General features: G+C 39.7%; 1 protein-coding gene across 6 annotated transcripts in view; it reads right to left on the bottom strand.

Annotated features, from left to right (window-relative positions):
- The window catches only part of SGCE (sarcoglycan epsilon), a 31047-nt gene extending 12180 nt beyond the window's left edge, over nt 1-18867 (bottom strand). Inside the window, exons 1-6 of one of the 6 annotated variants that reach the window (XM_066991740.1) lie at nt 18555-18867; nt 12163-12267; nt 7754-7876; nt 5023-5180; nt 2659-2731; nt 1180-1378 (exon numbers count right to left, since the gene is read on the bottom strand). In XM_066991740.1, the coding sequence (XP_066847841.1) occupies nt 1180-1378; nt 2659-2731; nt 5023-5180; nt 7754-7876; nt 12163-12267; nt 18555-18852 (956 nt within the window). In that variant the 5' untranslated portion in view covers nt 18853-18867. The remainder of the gene's footprint in view (nt 1-1179; nt 1379-2658; nt 2732-5022; nt 5181-7753; nt 7877-12162; nt 12268-18554) is intronic. The other 5 variants (XM_066991736.1, XM_066991737.1, XM_066991735.1 and 2 more) reach the window with 5 other exon arrangements.
- Nucleotides 18868-19958: the final 1091 nt, after the last annotated feature.

The raw sequence follows: 19958 nt of genomic DNA on the forward strand, positions 1-19958 counted from the left end.
GATTCAACACAACCAACACAATCTGGAGAATAATGAAAGCTGCATATAAACATAGTACTTCATTTAGCATTACAGTACATAAAATAACAGCAGCCCCACTGACTATATTATTCATTTTCATATTTAAATATCTAGAATTCTTTTGGAAAATATGGTCTGCTGCACTACATAATAATGTATCAGTGGATCCTGGAATAGAAATTACATCCTGATTGCTGTTTTTATTTAAGGTATTACCTAACTAAATGTTTGAAATGTAGCCACTTGCATTAAGCGGCCCTCCTACTGCTCTAGCAAGTACAGAGTATGTAAGCCACCCTCCTTCTTTAGATGTGTTCAGAAACTCCAGATGCAAAACAAAGACTCTGAAACAACAATCTTGTTTGCACACAGCTTGGATTTAGACACCCTAGCCCTTTCTTAGATATTTATTTGACCCAAAATATCTAAAAAAGGTAAAAAATAAGATAAAATCACTAGACACCTTTTAATTTTGCCAGGGAAAAGCACTACCATGGTCGGTATAATTGAAGAGACTGGATCCTTATCAATTTATAAATGGAATATAATATTTCAGAACAGTGTATGGTTATGAATCACATCTGGAAATTATGGATTTCTGCAGTTTACAGTCAGTAATCTAAACTCCCCAGATAGCTCAGGCTTAAAACTTTGATTTGTCCACAGTGCTCCTGAAGCACATAACTAGGGATTTCACTAAGACTACAGCTACAAATGGCACTGTTAAAACACTAAATGCTCGTAGAAATCTGAGTGCCTTTGCAACTTACTCTCTACAACACCCTGTTTCAAAATTTTTGAGTATTTAATAGTTCCCAATTTACAAAACTCAAAAGTATACCAAACCACTTCTCAATATTAAGACTAGAATTACAAAATAAGTATATTCACTACTATTTTGTAACTAATTGAATTTATTAGTATTTGTTGGACAGTAAAATCAATGTATAGAGAAATTACTTGTTGTATAAAACAGAAGAAACCCATGCTATAATGGAGGTTTGGAATATCAGTAAACGTTTCATATCTAACACCAATCTGGATTTCCAAAATATAAAACAGTAATTGCAAAGTTTCTAGAAAACCTGTAAAAATATTAAGCCTTTCTGTAAGAAAAGAAGAGTAAAGTAAAAATAACAGACTGACACATGTGCTTACCCTTCCTTCATATCATTAATAGGAAGTGGAACTCTCCCTCCCCTGTCTAGCGCTGAAGTAATGTTTATAGCATTCAAGCGTTCTGGCTGCCATACATTTTTCACTGCTCCAAGAAAGTCTCCCAGAACTTCACTTGCTAACATTTCTTCCACATTCATATTCCTTATGAAGAACTCCGCTTGATATGGTAAAGGGAAATCTAGTCGTAATGAAGAAGAGAGAGTTTTGCCTTAAACAATGACTTCATAACAAATAATTTAACAATTAATGCAATACCACTTTAAGGTTGATGAACGTTTCCAAAAATCTTGTATTTGAAATAGCCCACTTTGAGCCTAACAAGATTATGTCTGTTTAATTAAAGATTAGTAACATCAGTTATTACTTAAGCTGAAAATCATTGGCAATTTATAAAGTTACTAAGATATGGGGGAGAGGAATGAAGGAAAAGATTCTCAGCTCCTAAATCTTCATTACAGACAAAACTAGATTCATGCTAACATTAGCGTCAAAACTGTTACCTTGCTACCAGAAAATTAGAATATATTTATTTAACTGCAGGATGTGTGTTACTAGTGTGATGTTTGTAGAAAGTCTCTAATAGCTGAAATAAATAAAATACCTAGTAACACTACACCTCTGCTACTCAAGTTATACAGTAATATAAAAGAAATATGGTGTTTGAATAATTGGACAGAAACTGTTCTTAGATGTCAAAAGAAATAGACCTTACAAATGGTTGATACAGAAGGCAAGCTGAATCTTTGCCGTCTTGAAACATTCTATATTATGTAATTCATTCTTTCATAAATCACAAAGTATTTTAAAATATCATTAAACTGTCATTAAAATGCATATTGGTGCTTTCTGATACCATTTTGGAATACTGGCTCTGCTACTGCTGAGGATGTATTTCAGAAGCTCAATTTATTTCAGCAGACCAGTGGCAATATGCCACTGGGCAATTTGGCCCAGTGTCGAAATTTTAACAATTTTTCCTACCCACTGCTCTAAAAAAAAAAATCAACCCTTATATTCATTAAACAGTAATGTGTTATTGCTGAATTCTTTGTCCTTCAACACTGATGCTGAATGCCCTTTTAAAATGCACCTACCATTGTTCTTTGCATAAAGAAAATTAAGCAAACCGAACTACATGCAGAAAAACAGTGAAATCCTTCGTGTAAGCTCCATTTGAAAAGACATAAATTTCAAATTACTTCCAAAACAGTAAACATAGACTTTTTTTTATTATTGAATAAGGGATGATAGTCTTACCTGACATAAATAATTTAGACAAAAATAACAAATTGAAACAAAAGAGGAAAAACTCTTACTTCCCCTTTATGCCCCTACATTTGGCTTGAAGACCAAACAACTATTTTACAGTACTTTTTATCGTAAAAGAATGGGATCTCAAAAGATTTTTTTTGTTTGTTTATTCAGTTCAAAACTCAACAAGCTGTTTTCTGTACATACCTTCTGCTGACATTATATTAATGATCAAATTACGTCTTGCTGTCTCAAAGGTACGCCTGTTATATGCAGTGATCTAGAGTTAAAAAAAGAAACAACAGTAAGCAAAAATGTGGGGGTAGCATTTCCCATCCTACCCACAACCCCCTGGAAGCCCCACTCCCCTAGTACTGAGATCTGTATTCATTGTTAGCTCCCTAGGGAACTAAACTAGCTAGAGACATTTAAATGAATTATTGGGAACCCATCAATTGCAGTCTTTGGGACTGGGATTTTTTTACTTCATGAATGGATTCATAAGCATTGCTCTAACACGAGTAGTTTTTAAAAAATCCTGGAATCTCTAAGTGGAGGGGAACTGAAAACCAGTAGGTAGATGCAACTTTCATGTCTCTTATTAAACTTATACACTCCTGATCAAATTATGCAAGGATACCAATCTTATATGTATGAGGTGCCTGATACGCTTGCAGGTGTCAAATACAGTCCTCGGTAGTTGCTGCATGATGCTGCTCAGAAATGGAACTGTGATTATGTGCTCGCTCACAGGAATTACAGAATGAGGCTGGATATCAGTATTATGAAGTATTGTTTTTTCTACTTTTTATTTCCTGGATGGCGATAAATCTTTCATGAAACAAATAAAACAAGGCTTTCTCCCTAAGTTTACACTTCAGTTCATTTCAGGGAGAGAGGAGAGGCAGAGCATGAGTGCAGTTGACAAAACTGTGCTGCTCCTCAGCAAGTAGAGCTACACAGCATTTGTGAGATTGATTACCAAAGAAACAAAAGTACATCTACTGCAGACTCACTTAAGCAGTGGGAAAAGGTTGCCCAACAAAATTAAATCTCATGTAATTAATCAATTTTGTGATAAAAGTACAAGGAAATGCCTTAGATTTTTTCAATTCCTCAGTTTTGTTAATTTTTCAGAGTTGTTTCAAAAGTAGTTTGACCATTAATACTTAGAAAACCTAACTTTGGTGGTACGAGATCTATGTAGGAACATGGAAGTACCCATTTTGAGTCTGTACTTCAGACTGTTGTTGATCTGGACTGTACACCCATAGCTAGTAAAAGCAACAATGGTAGAGATTGCCTCTGTACTGAGTATTCATTCAAATACAAGCTGTCTGCACAGCTTTCAAAGGAGCTTAATCTCCCTTACTACCCCTCTGCTGCAATGCTTAGGTTGCTAGGTCTTTCTAATCACGAGGTCTCCTCAAACTAATTTACCTGCCCAGGGCATCGCCTCAGGCATCGGGACATGGTGAAAGTTAATATTCAGACTAAGAACACACAACCACTCCTCTCATATGGCACTAGAAGCGAAAAAAATGCAACCTGCCTTCACCTTGTAGGGTGGAATTAATGCAAAAGCCACACACGAGCACAGGTCCACAACAAAGTAACTCATACGTTAGACAAGATTTAGTTCAAACAGAGGCTTGAGCTCATGCTTACGATGTAATTCTTGATATAGACCCTAGGGAGTAAAACCATACGCCAGACAGAAAAATATAATTTTGAGTAATGGTTTGCTCTACAGAAAGTTGAGCAAATGGAGCTAAATGGAGTCTGCAAGTACTTCTGCACACAATTAATTTCACCGATGTGATTAGTCGTGCTGAAATCAAAAATGAATCAAGCATGGGTGAAATTATCTACAGCATAACTTAACATTTAGAGTCGTCATTCCTGAGGAAGAACAACTATATCAAATACAATTTAAAGAGAAAACTCATCAGGGGTTTAGGACAAATGCACCGCTGAAGAAGCGCAATGGCTGGAGCAAGTTAATTAGCGGATTTTCCTTAGCACTGTCGGCTACGCAGCATCTTATTCATTCTGCTACGATATACCTGACAGAAAATAATCCTTTTTCCCTTTCAGTTGCTGCTCACTGAATAATTGGTGCTTTTAAACATTTGCGTAGTTAATTGTCAAAAATAAAGTAGTGGGTCTGTCATGGCTACAATTACAAGAATAGAATTAAATTAATGAAACTGCCAATTAAAATAAAATTTGTCTATAAATACGCATAATGAACCAGATAATACTTGATGAAAAATAATGCAATTAAAAACAAAAAAAGTTAACCTGTTTATTGTATGAATGCTATATTTTACAGAGAGGAAAAGTCTGGCCCAAATATCAGGGTAAAACATTACAAAGCTCAGAATTGAAATATTATGAAGACATACTAGAGAAAATGTTTATGTCACAAGTGACTTCCCTGCCTTACAATCTTCCTTTTCCATTGTAATTAACTTTTCAAAAAGAGGAGTGGGAGCCAATACCTGCTGACAATTCTGAACATATACTCCAAACCAAAATAATTTGGGGGGCATTTTTGCAAGCAAGTACCTCAATGACGGTTGGTTTGCCCACGTTCTCTACAGTCGGTGAACCGTACAGCACCCCATCGCTGTAGGGTGTCCTCTGTATGTAACGCAGCCATCCAGGTCTGTCAGGGTAACCCATTAAGTTGGTATTAAATGTTATAGGATCATTGCTTATTTCACCTAGATTGGAAAAGTAGTATTAGAACATTTACAAGAACACGCAATATGCTTGGATTTTGATGTTTGTTTTAGAAAAACTTATTCTGATTTCCAGTTATGTCTTCTAAACACTTTCATGGAGAAAAACAAAACAAAACAAAACAGAAAATGCTCATCTTTAATATGTTAGAAACATGTGAATTCTTACTCAGCACCTGTAAGCATTAAGACATTCTTATCTGAAAAATGTAACCAACTGCAGAGATGAATGCACTTGTACTCCTAGACTCATTTTTCAGTGACTCTGATTTTTAGAACTCAGTTCCACCTAGGACTGAATCATCTGATCTCCCTACTGATGAAAGCACAAATTTTAATGCCCCAGAAGGTGTCTTTTAGTTATTTTTTTTTCCTCTCCTTTTTTTTTTTTTTTAATAATAATTATTCCAAAGACCCAATGGGCCTGGGTGAGGCTTACTGTAAACAGTGGCTGTGTAACTACCGATGCTTGAAAGCTTCTATTAGCATTAGTGTCAAGACATACAGATCTTCAGCACAAACAGCCTGGCAGTAAATTATTTTTTTTTAGAGAATAAATTAATTCAGAAAGGGGACCAAATATGCCTGCAAAATGGATCACAGATGGCTATGTACAGTGGTCCGGATGCAATCTCCGAAAGCAAACAACAGCACCAGTTCTTGTGGCTCCTCTGGATGCTCTCTCACACGGCTGGTTTTGACTTCTGTTTATTTTAGCTTCTGCAAATGAAGGCAGACATGCCTCAGGGCCAGCAGACCCTCATTGCTGAGGGGGGAGCACCTTACAACGGAGGCACGGAGCTCGAGCAGATCAGTTCTGCACCCGCGCACGCACCTCTGCACTGCGCTCCTCGAACTCGGCTTTGAGATGGCACCAGCAGCAACTGTAGGACAAGTGACAAACGAAGGTGTGACAGGCAGCCTGGCACAGAGGGAAGAAACTGAGCCCAGTGAAGAAAAGAAGGCTGTCATCTCCTCCTGAGAGGCACAGCTAAAAAAGAGACCGAGAGCTGTTGCAAAACGCTGACTAGTTTTCAGGTGAGCATTTACACACCCGGCTGTGGCTAAAGGGACCGGAACTGAAGGAAGGGCCACACTAACCCAGCGCCGAGGTGTAACATGACTTTCCTCACAGCTCCCTTGGGACATCACAGTCATCTATTATTGCACTAGTAATAAAATTCCTACCATCGCATATGCTTGCTGAAAAGCACCTGTGATACCTTCTGGTTTGCCCTTCTTTAAGGTAGGCCACGCCAGGGAAGTAGCCCAGCTTTTCAGGCAAAGATGACTGTAAGGACCATGGCAAGCACGGTAAGCTTTGGTCCTACGGTCAGTTCACGTATGTCTACTGGTACCGACATTTCAACAGTATCTGAAATCGGACTGATGCCGCATTGGAATCAGGCTGGGACCGTGGGGACGTGAAAGAGAAGCCACAACTAACACAATTTCCAGGTCTGTGTGCCAAAGATGTGGAAAAACAGGGCCAGAGGCAAACTTCACTCTACCCCTGGTAATAGCTCTACCAGTCACTGTTACAGGAAACGAAGACCCAGGTACAAGGGTAAGTAAAAACACCCATTTCACAGGGAGGAAATAAATAAATAAATAAATAAATAAATAAATAAATAAGCCAGTTTTATCCATGACAAAACTTAACTAACACTAACAGGAACTTATTTTTTCTTAGAAGAGAGTTTTGAAAGTTGTACTCTCAAATTGATTCAAAAGCTTATTAATGAAACAGTAGGTTTTGATTATGTATGCACGATACATGCACTAATTTTTTCATATTCTATAGGAAAAGAGCATTCATTTATTTATATTATACACTAAAGGACAGATTAATATATTTATGATTCCTTTTCAGTGTTGTGGGGCAGGATGTTCCTTCTTTCTCCTCTCCCCCCAGCTTGTTTATTCACATTCTCGCCTGCCAATGATGGATCCTTTGGCTTTAGCTCAGGTGTACATCAAACCACCATGCTTAGGAAATAACAGCTCCGTCTCTAAAACCAAAGAGCTTAATAATATTAAACCGTTCCTAAATATAGAACTAAGGCTGAATCCAAAGGAGCTTTTGTTTTTAGTGGAAAAAAAACATCATTACATAGTCTCATATTTATTTTAATCTTCTATTTTGTCTCAAGTTTGCTATATGCTTGCAAAATGCTCCTTCATCAAGCCTGATACATGCTATTTCCGTAAGACTGATCAAATAAATGTCACTTTCAAGAAACATAATTATTACACTTCCGTCATTTCATATTTCATGGGAAAACACAAAAAAGCATACTTCTTAATCTCAGATAAACGGTGTGTGTTATTATGCATTAATATTATGCGTAATTTATTCTGAAAAATTAACTACATTTTTCAGAACACAGTTATATGCATTTTTTCACAAATGATGATCACAAAACAAAACATTTGAAGGTATTTCAGTAGAAACTAAAAACTATGTTAGATGATTCACTGCAAGGTACATTAAATATATTTGATTTTTTTTTCCTAATTTTTTACATAACATGGAAGATCTTAGCATCCCATACCAGGCTTTGGGTAAGGAGGAAACTCCCCCTTAAAGTACTCTCTCTCCAAAACATGAACAAAAAGAACTCCAGCAGAAGGGTATACATTCCGATCAGAGTGCACCTTAGACAGAATCGTGTACACTGGAAAGCAGAAGGAAAGATAAAAGAGAGAAAAGCACAAGTGAGACATGCTCCAGATAACACAGCATGCATTTTAACAGCAATGTGCGCAACCGGGAAAAGGAAAGCAACAAGTATTAGATACCTGTTAATAAGTTTTTAAAAGGTTGCATAGATTTAAGAACAGAACAAAGGGCAACCCCTCTCTTTCCCCCACAGGATCCATTCCAGTATTGCAATAAACAAAATGGGCTGCATTAGAATTTAAGTAGTACAACCTATTTATTTTTATTACAATAAAAAAAATGAGGGAGCCTACTGCAATTTTTATAGTTGTTTTATTTGCAATATTACATACATAAAAATACATGAAATAAGCAATACAAACATATTTTCTTGATATTTAACAATAAAAATAAGGAACTTGAGGAAAACTGTGGAATCTTAGCAATAAATAGTAGTGATTCCTCTCTAAACAAAAATGGTAGACTTTTCAGTTCCAGGGCAGAAAAGGGCAAAGCAATTCACTTTAGCTAAGGATTTATGAGTTCTTAAAGCTGGATTTTCTTAGACCAGAATGGTCAGATAATCTACATCTAAAAATGTGTTCACTGAATATGTTGTGCACGCATTGAAACTGAAGGACATGGGTAATTATAGGACAGTCAGTTGGCACTGACTCCAAACAAACAAAAAAATAAAAATAATAAAAAAAAATAAATCCATATTTTACAGGAATGAAAATTAAAAACCTAAAAGAAACTTACTCTAGAACAATATGCCATTTTAATACAAAGTTAGTTCATAAAAATACCTCCTATTTAGGTATAACACCTTTGATACAGTATTATAAACACATTCTAATGAATCAGAGTACAAAAATCATTATGATACATTAAATGAATAAGAACCCACTTGACTGACAAGTTTCAAATTTTAAACATAAATGGAGAACACTGATCTAATAGAGATATGTCGTGGGGTCTTAACAGGACTGACTGCAGTTAATATCACTATTCCATACTATTATTCAATTTTTTTTTCAAGTCACTGATATCCAAGAATCAATCATTGCTGATAAATTTTGTGCATTAAATGAAGATAACACAAGCGGTAAAGATAAGCCCTGGATAGAGAGATACACAGCTACCTGCCTTGCATGCTAACTGAAAGAGACTTTACACAAAGCCACATCTCTGAGCAAAGACTCCAGGCCATCCAGCATGGGGAAGTCAGATGGAAGAGTGATCCTACAAGAGACTTCAGAGTCATTGTTACAAACTCGTAGGAACAAAGGCATAGCTCCTGGTAGATGAAAGGGCTATTTTCAACATTCAGATCAATAAGCAAGAAATATCTGCAATGTGTATCAAGCTAAATTTTCTAATCCTGGTAAAACGTTTCTTCAGACTTGTCGTTACACCAACTTCCTTATTAGAGAGCTCCTTAAAAGAAGCCCTGCTAATTAGGCATTAATCACAGACATGGCACCCCTCGTACCACGTACTCCGTGTGGAATCCATCTCACCTAATTTTAGATGCCTACAGAAACAACATCCACCACTGAGTCCGCCAGGCTCCTTTTATAGTCAGTGAAGAGAAACAGACGCTTCTAGGGGTTGATTAATTTGATTTCGCCTGTAAAATGAGATGAATCATGTCCTACATTCCTGCCTCCTCTCACTGGATCTCCGCTGACTACAGCCGAGAGGAGACGCAGACATCTGTAAGGCAGACCTCTCTACATTTAGTTATACACCTTCCAGTCTCTGAGCTGGATCCAAATTTAACAGGCTCAACCTCTTGATACAATATTGATCAAATTCCACAGCAGGAACATTTCCACTAAACAGCACTGACCGCCTCAGTGAGAGGTTGTAAATAAGTAATACTTTTCTAAGGATCGATGACAGGCTCTTCTTACTGATAGAGAAAGCGTTAGATGCCTCGCTTGAGGTACGAACCATTTTCCTATGAATTTACATGAATCTTGCTGGAAAAGCGTTGGCCATAATCATGGTCCCTCGGTTATCTGTGTAATGATCTGCTTATTGGAGTTGGTGCTTTTTTCAGTTTCAGAAGTTCCTTTTGACACAGTATGGAGCAATGTCTCCACAACAATTTTATCTTAAAGAGAAAATGAAAATGGACCCTGGAATTTTAATATAATTTATTTTTTAATAGTGTAATACATTTTTTTTGTAATCAATAAACCAATTATTGTAAATTCAGTACAGTAACACAGCCATTTGATTTGTAAAATTAAAATTAGTAATTTAATGACCCAAAAAAACTTGTGCACTCCCTTCTGTGAATAAGCTGTAAACAGATCAAGGGAACTTTAATTTCCTGTAAAATAATTTCAAGAAAAGCTGAAAAAGTATTTATAACATTAATAGGTCTCTTCACAGTGCAGAAAAGCTGAGAAAAATATGGTAGCCGGATGAAAATGTGTCAAATATCTCAAAAAAATCTATTTTTCCATTTCTGATTCTTTGACTCTACAATGAAGGTCAATTTCAAACAGGAAGAACAGTGAAAAAGTAATGTATATATTCTCCACAAAAATAGTTTTAGAAAGTAAGAAGGATAATAGGATCAACTGTTACTAAAGAAAACCCCATATAACCCATATATTTCTTTTGTCAGTTAGAATAAATCTATTGCTACCACTACTTAACTGCACCTAAATACCTCGTAATGAGACACTCTCTCTTGCTAAGGTAAACATATGCATAAGGATTTCACCAAGATCACTGTCTTACATCTGCATAAAGTCTAAAAATGCCTCTCAGAAGGAAAAAAAAAAAAGGAAAACATCCTTATTTTGTCTTTGTCTTATAATGGCAAATATATTGTAATGACACGAGTCCATAGGGTAAGAACTAGAAAGTCCTTGCCCCCCATATCAGGGAAGCTCTCTTCTTTTTCCCCAACGAAATTCCTTCAAAATCAAAAGGAAAATGATGAGTCTTCAGTCCTCTGCAGCAGTCAGTGCTTTTCAGTAATGAAACAAGTGAAATGCTATTTCCTTCTGAGGCTTTTAAAACTCACAATTATTTTCATAAGGTTGCCTGAGACTGAAGATGAACGTGTAATCATTTTAGGTGATCTAAGGCTGAAGCTGAATACACCAACTTCTAAATACTAACCTAATACAGCAGACTGTCAAATATGTATTGGCTGGGCAAATTCCCCGTGGCAGATAAAATTCCAAGGAGACTCTGAAAGGCTTCTGTAAATCTACCCATGAGAAATTAAAATTTTTCACTACATGGGATAACAACAGTTCCCGAAAGAAAAAAAAAAAAAAAGACAGCAGCAGCTACCTCAACAGCACTGTTGTTTATCTTTCTTGTTTCCAGGTCCCTTGGAGGACTTTCCAAGATCCCAGGATCTATCTGCACAGAAAGGATAGAAATTCTGGAGACTGGGGAAAAAAAATAGATCAAATAGGAACTGAAGGCTGGAAAACATGCATCACTCTTTGAACCATGTAAAGAAAATATCCCAGTTGTCCTTTTTGTAGATCTTGTGCATGGGCATAGCCAGGAATTCAGCTAGGACTGTATCAGCCTCCAGTCCAGAGGCTGTTACCAGCCACATGCCAGAGTGTGCGTATCGGATACAGATGACCCTCGTCCCCAGAAATTTCAGAAGATTCACCATGTTGGTTGGAGCCTCTACGCTGACCATCCTCACGGAAAACAAAACAAAACAACGCACACCACACCTGGACATTTTCTCGAGAAATTTCAATGGGTTCTTTCTCCACTGATTTTTAGCAGAGGAGACAATCCCAGAAATAATTTCATTTGGGGGCCAATCCAGACTGCCTACCTGGATGGGCAGTCAATGCAAAGCCAACAGGCTTTTCTCTGCTAGTGTGCAATAGATACAATATTCTAGGTGCACTTTTACAAATTACAATAAAATATTTTTTTTTAATGTATGTATATCTAGGGATTTTTTTTTTAATCGTTTCAGAAAAGTTATTGTATTAAGCAAACTGCAGAGGTGTTTCCAAGCAACCAGCAGCAATAAGAAAATATGCAATATTAGGTACACACACAGCCATTATTTCAAGCAAAGCTGTAACTGCAACAGGAAAAGTTGGGGAGAACTTACAAAGACACACAGGTCTGTGAATGTTTAAAAGATTGAAGAAATGCAAGATTTTCCAAATTACTTACCTTAAAATAGCACCTTATTCCTAAAACAAGGACATGACTGAAAAAGCAGGAGTAACATTAAAAGCAGATTTGACTGAACCAACATGGGGGTTTAAATTGATGACCTAAACTCACCATTCTTCTCAACAGCCTTTATTCTGCTGATAATATAACTGTTGGCTTGCTTAGTCTTCCAGTTAACTGTTCCATTATTGCCATCAGCAGAGCTTAACAAAAAAGCTTTTCAGAATAAAACAAATGCAAAATAAATTAGTCAGATCAACAGACTCCCACAAACCAACTATCAGATGGAATCAGATACCTTCTAAACCAGGTTTTTTATTTAGTCAGAGCTTAGGAATCTCAGCTTAAGAAAACGATGGTGTTTGATATGAATACGTAAGTATATATTATTCCTCCTGATAGTGACCTTTTTGACATTCATTGTCCAAATAAGCTAAATTTGCACTAAATGCTTAAGCGCCTGTAGCCGCTGTTGCTGACATAATTATACTGGTAAGAAATATGATGAAGCACATTCTCTGATAAACATATTTGCACTGGTAAAACCTCATATACAGGCAAAGACATACCTGAAGTTACTTCTGCTGGTGTAATATATTGTGGCCAAAGTAGGGGAAGTAATATAACCTAGAGCACGGCTTTGCTTATATGAAGATGCTGGCAACTGGTGCCAAACACCTTGCCTTGCAGCATAACCAATAATCAGTTCTGAGAAAAGAACTGCTTAAAATTAGTTACCTTCATCCCATTCAGCCAGAGCACTGCCTGAAACGGTCCCATCAGCACAGCTGAAGGCACAAGAAGGTTTACACATGGTGAGGAGCAAAGCACGCAGGAGACTCTGAAAGCAGCTGTTGAGCTGCCAAACAGCCTCCGTTTCGGCAGCGGCAGAACTGCCTGAGAAAGCTCCCTCTTCACCTCCCACTTTTTGTCCTTTTGTTCCTTTCCTCTGCGATGAAGGATATACCAGCTGTTTGTAGGTTACACGCCAACGGAAAGCACCGATAGAAGGAACTGCGGTAAGGTGCTAGGAAGGGGAGAGTGGACATAATAAATAGGTTTTCTTTTGAAATAGCTTGGGAGTACAAACTCACGTCAAACTCCAGCGAGAAGATGCTATCAGGCTAACATCTTAACTTGCTTAGGAAAACAGCAGTATCAGAAACAAACAAGTAGCGGTATTTTCCCTCAGATACGTCTTTGTTGACAAACATGCATTCAAAATATGCACGGAGCCTTTATACTAGAAACTTAAACATTTGTGGAGACTTCTGCTGACACGGCTGCACTGGTCAGCTGTCACCCTACTGATACCACATTTTCCACACAGAATTTGGGAGGCCCCACAGATCAGGCTTAAGCAGGAAAGATACACAAACACGGATCTATGCATGTGGCTGAGACACTAATTCATGACAATTTACCCAAAACACCTACAATTTAATTGAGGATAAACTGTAACAGCAACAACAAAAAAACAACTACGTACTGAAATTACCCTACCAGTACAGTAACATTTCTCAATTATACATTTGTTAACTTTCTTTAGATATGCAGTACATAGCAAGGATCTGGTTTAGCAAAAAGGTATTATTGCCATGCAGTGCTCTCCATCTGTCTCGCATGAAGGACAACTTCTTCCCTGCTGAAATGATCTGCCTACCCTGAAAGCCTTAATATAATAGTGTCCTAGAGGTTACCCCACGTAGTGCTGTTCATGACCTTTAGTGTACATTTTTGGTAACGCTAGGAATATGCAAAGAATTCCAGAAAGGTAAAATAAAGTTGTTGCGGTATTTCAGATGCATGATCCAGGCAATTAGAACCTTTTCAGACAGAAACCAATCCCAGGCAAAGCAATTAACACAAGATTTGGTTAATGAAGGATTAAATGTTGAAGAGTATTATACCTATCACGATCGACAAGGGCTTCATGCATCTTTTCAAACTGATGCTTTTTGATGAGTTTGCCTGACATACTGACAGTGTTACCCACAGACATACAGCACATCACCTGGCACTTTGAGAAACCAGATGCAAAATGAATCTAGCATATTTAAATTGAATATATGAAAAAAAAAAGTTCAAAGATGCATTTTTAAAATACTTTTTTTTTTTTATATTGAAAAATAAACGATCAGTAAGTGTCCTTGCTCTGGGCGCACAAGTTGTGCTAGGTCTAGCTGTGGGGATTAAGGAGGTTACCTGTCCACCCCTCTACCCTTCGCTGCAGTTCACAGGGGAGCTGGAAAAGCATCCAACGCGTCTGTTATTCAGATGCCACGGTTTACAGTGTGATGTTTTCATATAAGTATATACATCACCATCTATTTGATTTTAAATGAAAGGTGTGAAATGGAGCAATTCAGGAACACGCTGCCCATTCAGTAGCTTTCACCACAGGAAAAGCAATCTCAAACAATAGTTCAGGGCTCCTGGATAGTTAATTGGTTTCATCAGATTTCCAGTATGTCTCACAAAGCATTGGCTTTATGCTACTGGAATATTTTAATATATATAAAATGACCAGGATATATAACATATATTCATAAAATCTGCAGGTTAAGCCAAAGGCTGGGAGATTAATAAATAATGTAAGCGACAAGCCACTAACACAGTACAGTGAGTTGTTTGGTTAGCTTAAGGTGATCACCGATGTGTACTTCAATGGAGTAAAATGTAAATACATACCCGGGAACAAAGAATGCATGCCGTACTTACATTACAGAGCACGCAATTCAGGGATCCGGAACTTTGATAAAAGAAACTACAAAGATGTGGCAGATAATAACTGGTTGAACAGAAGCTTTCAGTAGAACACTGGTTAGAACAGCTAATACATAAACAAGTACATCAAGGAGTAGCAGGGAGATTTTATTTTTGTGTGTGAGACAGATATGATCACTGTTCAAATGCTGTGTCTAGTACTTAAAAAGAGCCATCAAGAAGCATAGTGACAACATGAAGAAAGCTCAGGGAGTATCTGTGAATATGATTAGAGGATGACAAAAGAGGCCTTACACTGAAGAGCACAGGAGTTCAGACTACTCATTTTTACCAAAGATAAATTTTAAAGAGAATGTGATCACCTTCGTACTCACACTGAAAAAAAAAATGTTAATGGTGTCAGGCTCTTTAATTTGTTACACGTTGCCTCAGTTGCCAGAGCGTGCAAGAGGACCAGCTCCCAGCTCTGTGTCTGGGACTTGAACATGCTCAGGACAGTACATCTACAGGGCCCTTTTTCGTTAATTTTATTTGCATAGATCTTATGAAAAGGTTTCAATTATTAATACTTAACAGCAGAACACTAAACAGAGAAGATACCCCCAATAAGTTCTGTTCACCTCACAGTCCAAAAGGACCTGAGCGTCACAGACCAACTTCACCTTGCCACTCCTGTACTGCTCTAACGTCCACCCAGGGATTCTGCACCACTGCCTATCCTCCCTATTGCGTCCTCAAACTAGGATCACGAATCAGCCTCTTCCACTACGAACGCAGCACACAGCTCCACCTCTCAAAACCCTGCATCGCCCCTCTCTCCCATACCTCTATCTCCACAAACCCGGAAATGTTTCTGAGCTCTACAATTATTCATCTGTGCTCGGTGGGTAATGGTTATCTACCTGTTTCTGTTCCATCCATTTACGACTGTAACATCCGAGCATTTCTCTGAGATCATTCAAGAAAAGCAACCGGATGAGGCACTTTGTCAGTCTCACTGTGAAACTTCAGCAGTTGCATTCTTGGGAATGCTGCAAATTACACACTGGAAGAATGAAACCCTCATGCTTTATTAATAGCAACATTTAGCCACCACCATTCTCCCTCCTACCGCTGACCTGACAAAGAAACCAAATCCCAGTAGTTTTTCCACAAAGGCAAGGAAAACAATACTGCCACAATTCCTGGGGTTCAGCCCTGAGCCCATGGTGTAGCCAGAGAAGGAACATTGCCTGGATTCCTCTTATATTTCTATCTGCTCTTGATACAAATTACTACAGTATCTCTGCTTACTTCTGCTTTCTCAGGTTGCAATGGATTCAAAAGGTTAAAGAAATTCAGAAAAGCCACAGATTTCAAGATGCTGAGATTGCCACCTGACCACTACATAGTTCTTTCTAACTTCCCGTCTTGGTGGCTTAGGCCACCACTAAAAGTAATCTACATTGAAAAGACGTTTTGGCTGGTTGTGCTGCAATTGTAACAACACTTAGCAAGAGTCTCCACTACTTAGTTGGAAGGGAAATGTCAAATCTCACTACGATCGTGAACTGATGGACATGGAAAATTGCCTGGTTTTAACTAGTCGTTATTTAATTTTTTTCACAGATATACAGATAACAAAGCTAGTATTATTAGGTTTTACAATTAAACAGTTACCAGCCTTGAGTTACTTCTTCACTAACACAGCAATGTCATACAGCATTGTTTTTTCAGTGATGAAACCATACCATCTAATGACAGCTATTCTTGTACTTTAGCTTCACAGTAACAGAATTGACAATCTCATTCGTATTAGAAAAGCTTAACCTTAAATATCATTCCAACAACAATGGCAAGACCCATTTTTTCCTAGCACTGGAGAAGATGATCATCAACTACTGTTTGAGAGCCAGGTCCTCCACTCTGAGTACAATACTAGCTCCCTGGGATCAAATGCAGGACTTCTGAAATCACTCTTACACTCTTTAACCTCTTAAGTCTCTTGAACTCCCTAAATTTTGAGTTAACATTTTAGCTGTGGGAAAAAGAGAGAACAACATTCTGGACTTCTGGCAGCAAACAGCCTCCTTCAAAAAAACTCTATGTATATATTTCGTATATCTTTAACACATACAAAAAGCATAAGGTAAGTTTCTTCTGTAGTCAAGTTGTTGTAACAGAAACAGGAAAAATTAATCTCTGTTAGTAGAACAGAACTCAAATCTATTCACTGATCTTGTGGTTCTTACCATATTCTGTTTTCTCTGTAAGCTGTTTGTTTTTGCCTGGCTAAATAATGCTTCAGTACTATAGAGTCTACTTAAAGACAGAATTCAAAAGACATTATTTTTATGGGAGGCTGTAGCTTTGCTTAGGACCAGCGATCCAGGATGGAAGTTCTCCGACATGGTCATAGCTGAGATGTCAGGCACTGGGAAAGCTGGAATATGGACGGGTTCAGCCCAAGAGTTGCACTCAAGAGCTATCATGAATACAATTCTGTTTGTTTGCTTAAAGGGGGGAAAAAAAGCTCAAGTGAGCCCCCGGGGCAGCTTACATCATTCAAATTATATGAGCTGTCCTGTGTTGTACCTGAATTGAGACCAGGGACATACTACAAAATTCCACCCTGATGAAGAATAAATGTTATGCAGATATCACTCACAAGAACTTAATACTGTTCACGCTTCCTTTTTTATATTGGTCTCAAGCCATTTATTGTGCTGTTGGAACTAATGAAATCCAACTTGAGACAAGCTTAAAAAGGTCTGAAGAGGAAAAGTTAACAAAAAAAACTTAAAACTTCTTCCTTTACTGTGGAGCCTGGGAGGAACTTGTGGATTAAGCTCACAGCTCAGCCTCCAGAAACTCATTTTAGTTGAGCTTTTTTAGATTTAATATCTTCATTGATAATGAAAGCTTATCCTAGGACTGTCCTAGTTTTCCCTTGGCTGCCGTGCCAGTCTTGGGAGAGGGAGGCAGGAAGGATTTCCACATTAGGACAAAGCGGTATCTTGCAGTATCCTGTAATGTCTTGTATCCAACAAATTCAGTTTCATCCTTACATTGAACAAGTTAATGCTTAGGCGTTAATTGCACCTTTAATATATCCAACACCTCATGTCACTTCTGCTGTCAGTGCCCAATGACAAGTTCTGTCATACACATCAAGGTATATTTACGTGTTACTCAGAAAGATACTGAACAGATTGTTAGTTTCCAGATGGCATACCCTTGATCCCTCAGACCACAAAATAACTTAGAGAAATATCGCTGTCAACTTGCTCTTTGGGTGGCAAAAGCCTCAGCGCAGCGCTTGTGGCTGGGCTACCGGTGAAGTACTTCACTCTGAAGAACCCTGGAGGTGCGAAACCCGAGTACGACCTGATAGCTACGGTTTATACCCATCAGGGAGCGGAATTCAGGCTTTCTCTGCAGCCTGAATTCCGACACGGCAGGATTAAGCGCTCAAGCTGGTAAATAGTTTTGACGGGCGGGGTGGCACGCGAAGGATGGGCTGGCCCAGCGCCCGGCCGGCCGCTGCAGGCACGGCGGGGAGGCGGCGGCCCCGCTCCGGGGGCTCCGGGCCCGGCCTCACCCCCGGCGCCCCGGGAGCACCGAGGCGGCCGTGCCGCCCTCCCCGCGCCCCTGCGCCGCGCCGGGAGGCGGCTGGGGCCCCGCTCCGACCCTCCGCCGCCTCCCGAGGGGGAGAGAAGGGGCCACGGCGGGGCAGGCCGGCGGCTCCCGGCGGCGTCCCCGCCCGCCCGGCGCGGTGACACGGCGCCGCGACCGACCTGTCAGCAGCAGGGCGGGCCAGGGCCCCGCCGCGCAGCACCGCATCGCTCCCCGCTCCTCCGCCGCCGCCTGCTGCCGCCGCCGCCGCATCCTCCGCCCGCCGGCCCGCCGCCGCCGCCTCGCCTCGCCCCGCGGCGGCCGCAGCATCCTCCCCTTCCCTCCCCGCCCCTGCCCGCCTCTCCCCGGCCCGCTCCGCCCCGCTCCGCGCCGGCCGGCCCCGAGCAGGGCGGCGGAGGGCGGCAGCCCCGCCGGGAGGAGCCCCTCGCCGCCCCCCCCCTCCCCGGCCGCCGCCGCCATGTTAGGGGGAGGCGGCCGGTGGGGACGGGCTGAGGCTGGGTGTGGTGGAGCCCGGCTCATCTTGCCTCAGGCCAGCGCTGCAAACGCATCGGCAGCGAAGGCCTACACCTTTCAAAGTTTATCTATTCTACGTGTAAATGCAGTGTGGTTTTTTCTTAAAACAGTGCTGCACCATCATCCCGGAGGAGACGGTCAGGGATCCAAGCCCCGGGCTGCAGCGTGCACTGGGGCTTGCTGCCCCTCTTCCATCGCTGTCCCGCAGCACCGTGACCCCAGTTAAAGTCTGTGCTCCATCTTCTGTTAAAGCCTGTGCTCCATCTTCCATCCCAGGCCTGGCTGTGCTGCGCTGCCTCGTTTTACACAGGCTGCATATGCTCTCTGGGCTACTGATTCCTGACTGCCATCTGATGTCTGTGTTGCAGCCCGAAAGCGATGACAGGAAAGCTGTCAGAAAGGGAGCAAAATGCTCCAGTGCAGGAAGGAGGAATACTGTCAAATACAGTTCTCTGCAATAATGATGCTGTATTTTATGGGTAGGTGTATGCATATGTGATAAATAACCCCTAGAAGAGACATCACTGTGCAAATAGGGCATTTTCTTCTGCAGAGTTACACTCTAGAGCTTCCAGTATTGTATATACAAGACAGTCCCTGTACTAGAACTACATACTGAACTACATCTAGAGCCATGCCTGGTTTTATGTATTATTTAGTTAATTTGATTAACCCATTACTTAAACTTGCAATGTCTTAGGGCAATTAGAAATGAGAGGGTAGATTTTTTGACATATTGAATGCTTTGTAAACATTTTGCTGTATACGCTAGCACAGGAGCTCTTTTAAATAAGGACAAGATAGCAAGTCTTCTATTATCCATGGAAATGACCTTCCTTCTTTTGTTGTGCATAGAGAATTTTGATTTCTCATGGAACTTCCTCAGTATTTCTAGCCTTGAAAGTCAAATGTATTCGCAGAAATAATAATATGCTTTTGAGGTTTGGTAGGGAGGAGTAAAATCTGGCTTACTTGAAATGTATTGAACCTATTGAGCTCTTTAGAAGCAGGGGAATAGAAGATGAGTGTAGAAGACTTCACCCTATCTGGCT

This window comes from Anser cygnoides, chromosome 2, assembly GCF_040182565.1.
Source record: "Anser cygnoides isolate HZ-2024a breed goose chromosome 2, Taihu_goose_T2T_genome, whole genome shotgun sequence".
Taxonomy (NCBI): Eukaryota; Metazoa; Chordata; class Aves; order Anseriformes; family Anatidae; genus Anser; species Anser cygnoides.